The following is a 1635-nucleotide window of genomic DNA, read 5'->3' on the forward strand; positions in this document are numbered from 1 at the left end:
CTTTTAAAGGGGTATTAGGTAAAATTGACATTTTTATCTTTATTTCATGTTATAATATCTTTCCCTCATCAAAAACAACCTCAGAGTGTTGCTTTGACTCGTTCATTAATGTCTCAGAAATCCTTGAATCTCCTGTGAACATGTGGAGCTGCCTAAACACTTCCTGGTTCAAAGCTCCGCCTATTTACACAAAGATCCTCCCTCGAGCTCAGACTCAGAGCTCCCGCCCCCACAGAGCACCCCTCCCCCGAAGCGTCGTCGTAAAGACGTGCTGAAGTGGGAATGTCAGAAATGGTAGGAAGGTCGACAGAGGTGATTTCAAGGTGTTTTATAGACTTTGATTCAAAAACAAATGTATTTTTGATATATACAATAATATAATAACTAAATAAAACAAAGCTACTTGAGTGTGGTGTAGAATTATACTATGTGCCTGGAAAATACACAATAATACCCCCGCCTTTAAAAGTTTAGTTGGATTTCTGAAATACTTCTGAAGTGGTGTATTCTTCATGAAAACTAATCATTAAACAAAAAAAAAGGACAAAAGACTCAATTCTCAGTGGCAACAGTACAGAAATACTTCTGCTGACGTGGTCATGTTTTACTCTGCAGTACGCCCCTCCTTTTGTGATCAAACCAATTCCTTTATTTGTGAAAAACACAACGTCACATCGGTGGAGATCAACCCTCTGGACCCTCAGCCWGGAGGACTTCCCTGTGAGAATACGTCTGTCCCCTTCAGAAATAAGGTCTGATTTAACAGTAACTGTACTTCTTATGACCATAGAAGTACTGAGAAAACAAATAACACGTTAAATAATATTCAAACAACAGTTTATGCAGTTTAATAATGGAATCATAGATAAATCCTTTAAATGGTTTGTTTATTTCAGTGCTACACACTGATGAACATAAAGTCTGCAACTTATAAACACGCCAGCGAGCAGTGCCAGTCTGTGAGGGGAACCCTGGTCACCATATCCGACCAGGTGGAACAAGGTGAGGAGTAAAGGAGCAGGTTTTTAATACGTATCCCCTCCTGCATGTAGCAGTAAATCAAGTCTTTATTCTGTAAACTCTGTGTTTCAGACTTCATCAACACTCTGCTGCCGCAGATGGAAAGTTTGGACAGRATCTGGATCGGTCTGAAAATGAACCTGACCCACAGCGAATGGGTCGACAAGTCCTCGCTGGTTTACGTCAACTTTAACCCTCTGCTCCACGGCATGCACCGGTCCATCAAAATCAACGTAAGCTCATTTCCCTTCACCTCAGTTAACTTTAACACAACCTTTACCTTTTTAATTACAGTTTCCTGCTTTAAGAACAATCAATGACTCCGCAGTTTGTGCGACAAAAACAAGTTGCAATGTCTTTAGTTCTGCCTGCAGACATTTTAGAACCTTTTTATAAAAAGAAAAGAAATTATCTGTTCAAGACAAAGTGCACCCCCAGTGAGTCTATGGAGCTAAACCAGTGTCATAAAGTTTGTTCAAAAAATAATCATTTGGAAACTGAAAAACAGGTTTAAGACAGAAAAGAAATGATTTGAAACAGACAAAATAGCTTAAAATTACTTGTCAGATTATTTTTTAATCTTTAGTTTTCAAATATTTTTTGTCAGTTTTAAAT

General features: G+C 38.4%; 1 protein-coding gene across 1 annotated transcript in view; it reads left to right on the forward strand.

The window, feature by feature from the left end:
• ly75 (lymphocyte antigen 75) overlaps positions 1 to 1635 on the forward strand; it is a gene marked incomplete at its 5' end in the record, with an annotated part of 29597 nt that overhangs the window by 20553 nt on the left and 7409 nt on the right. The window contains 3 exon segments of the mRNA XM_014003008.1: positions 616 to 752; positions 897 to 1002; positions 1093 to 1253. Of these exon segments, the coding sequence (XP_013858462.1) occupies positions 616 to 752; positions 897 to 1002; positions 1093 to 1253 (404 nt within the window).

The sequence above is a fragment of the Austrofundulus limnaeus genome, unplaced genomic scaffold, assembly GCF_001266775.1.
Source record: "Austrofundulus limnaeus strain Quisiro unplaced genomic scaffold, Austrofundulus_limnaeus-1.0 Scaffold16, whole genome shotgun sequence".
Lineage (NCBI taxonomy): Eukaryota > Metazoa > Chordata > Actinopteri > Cyprinodontiformes > Rivulidae > Austrofundulus > Austrofundulus limnaeus.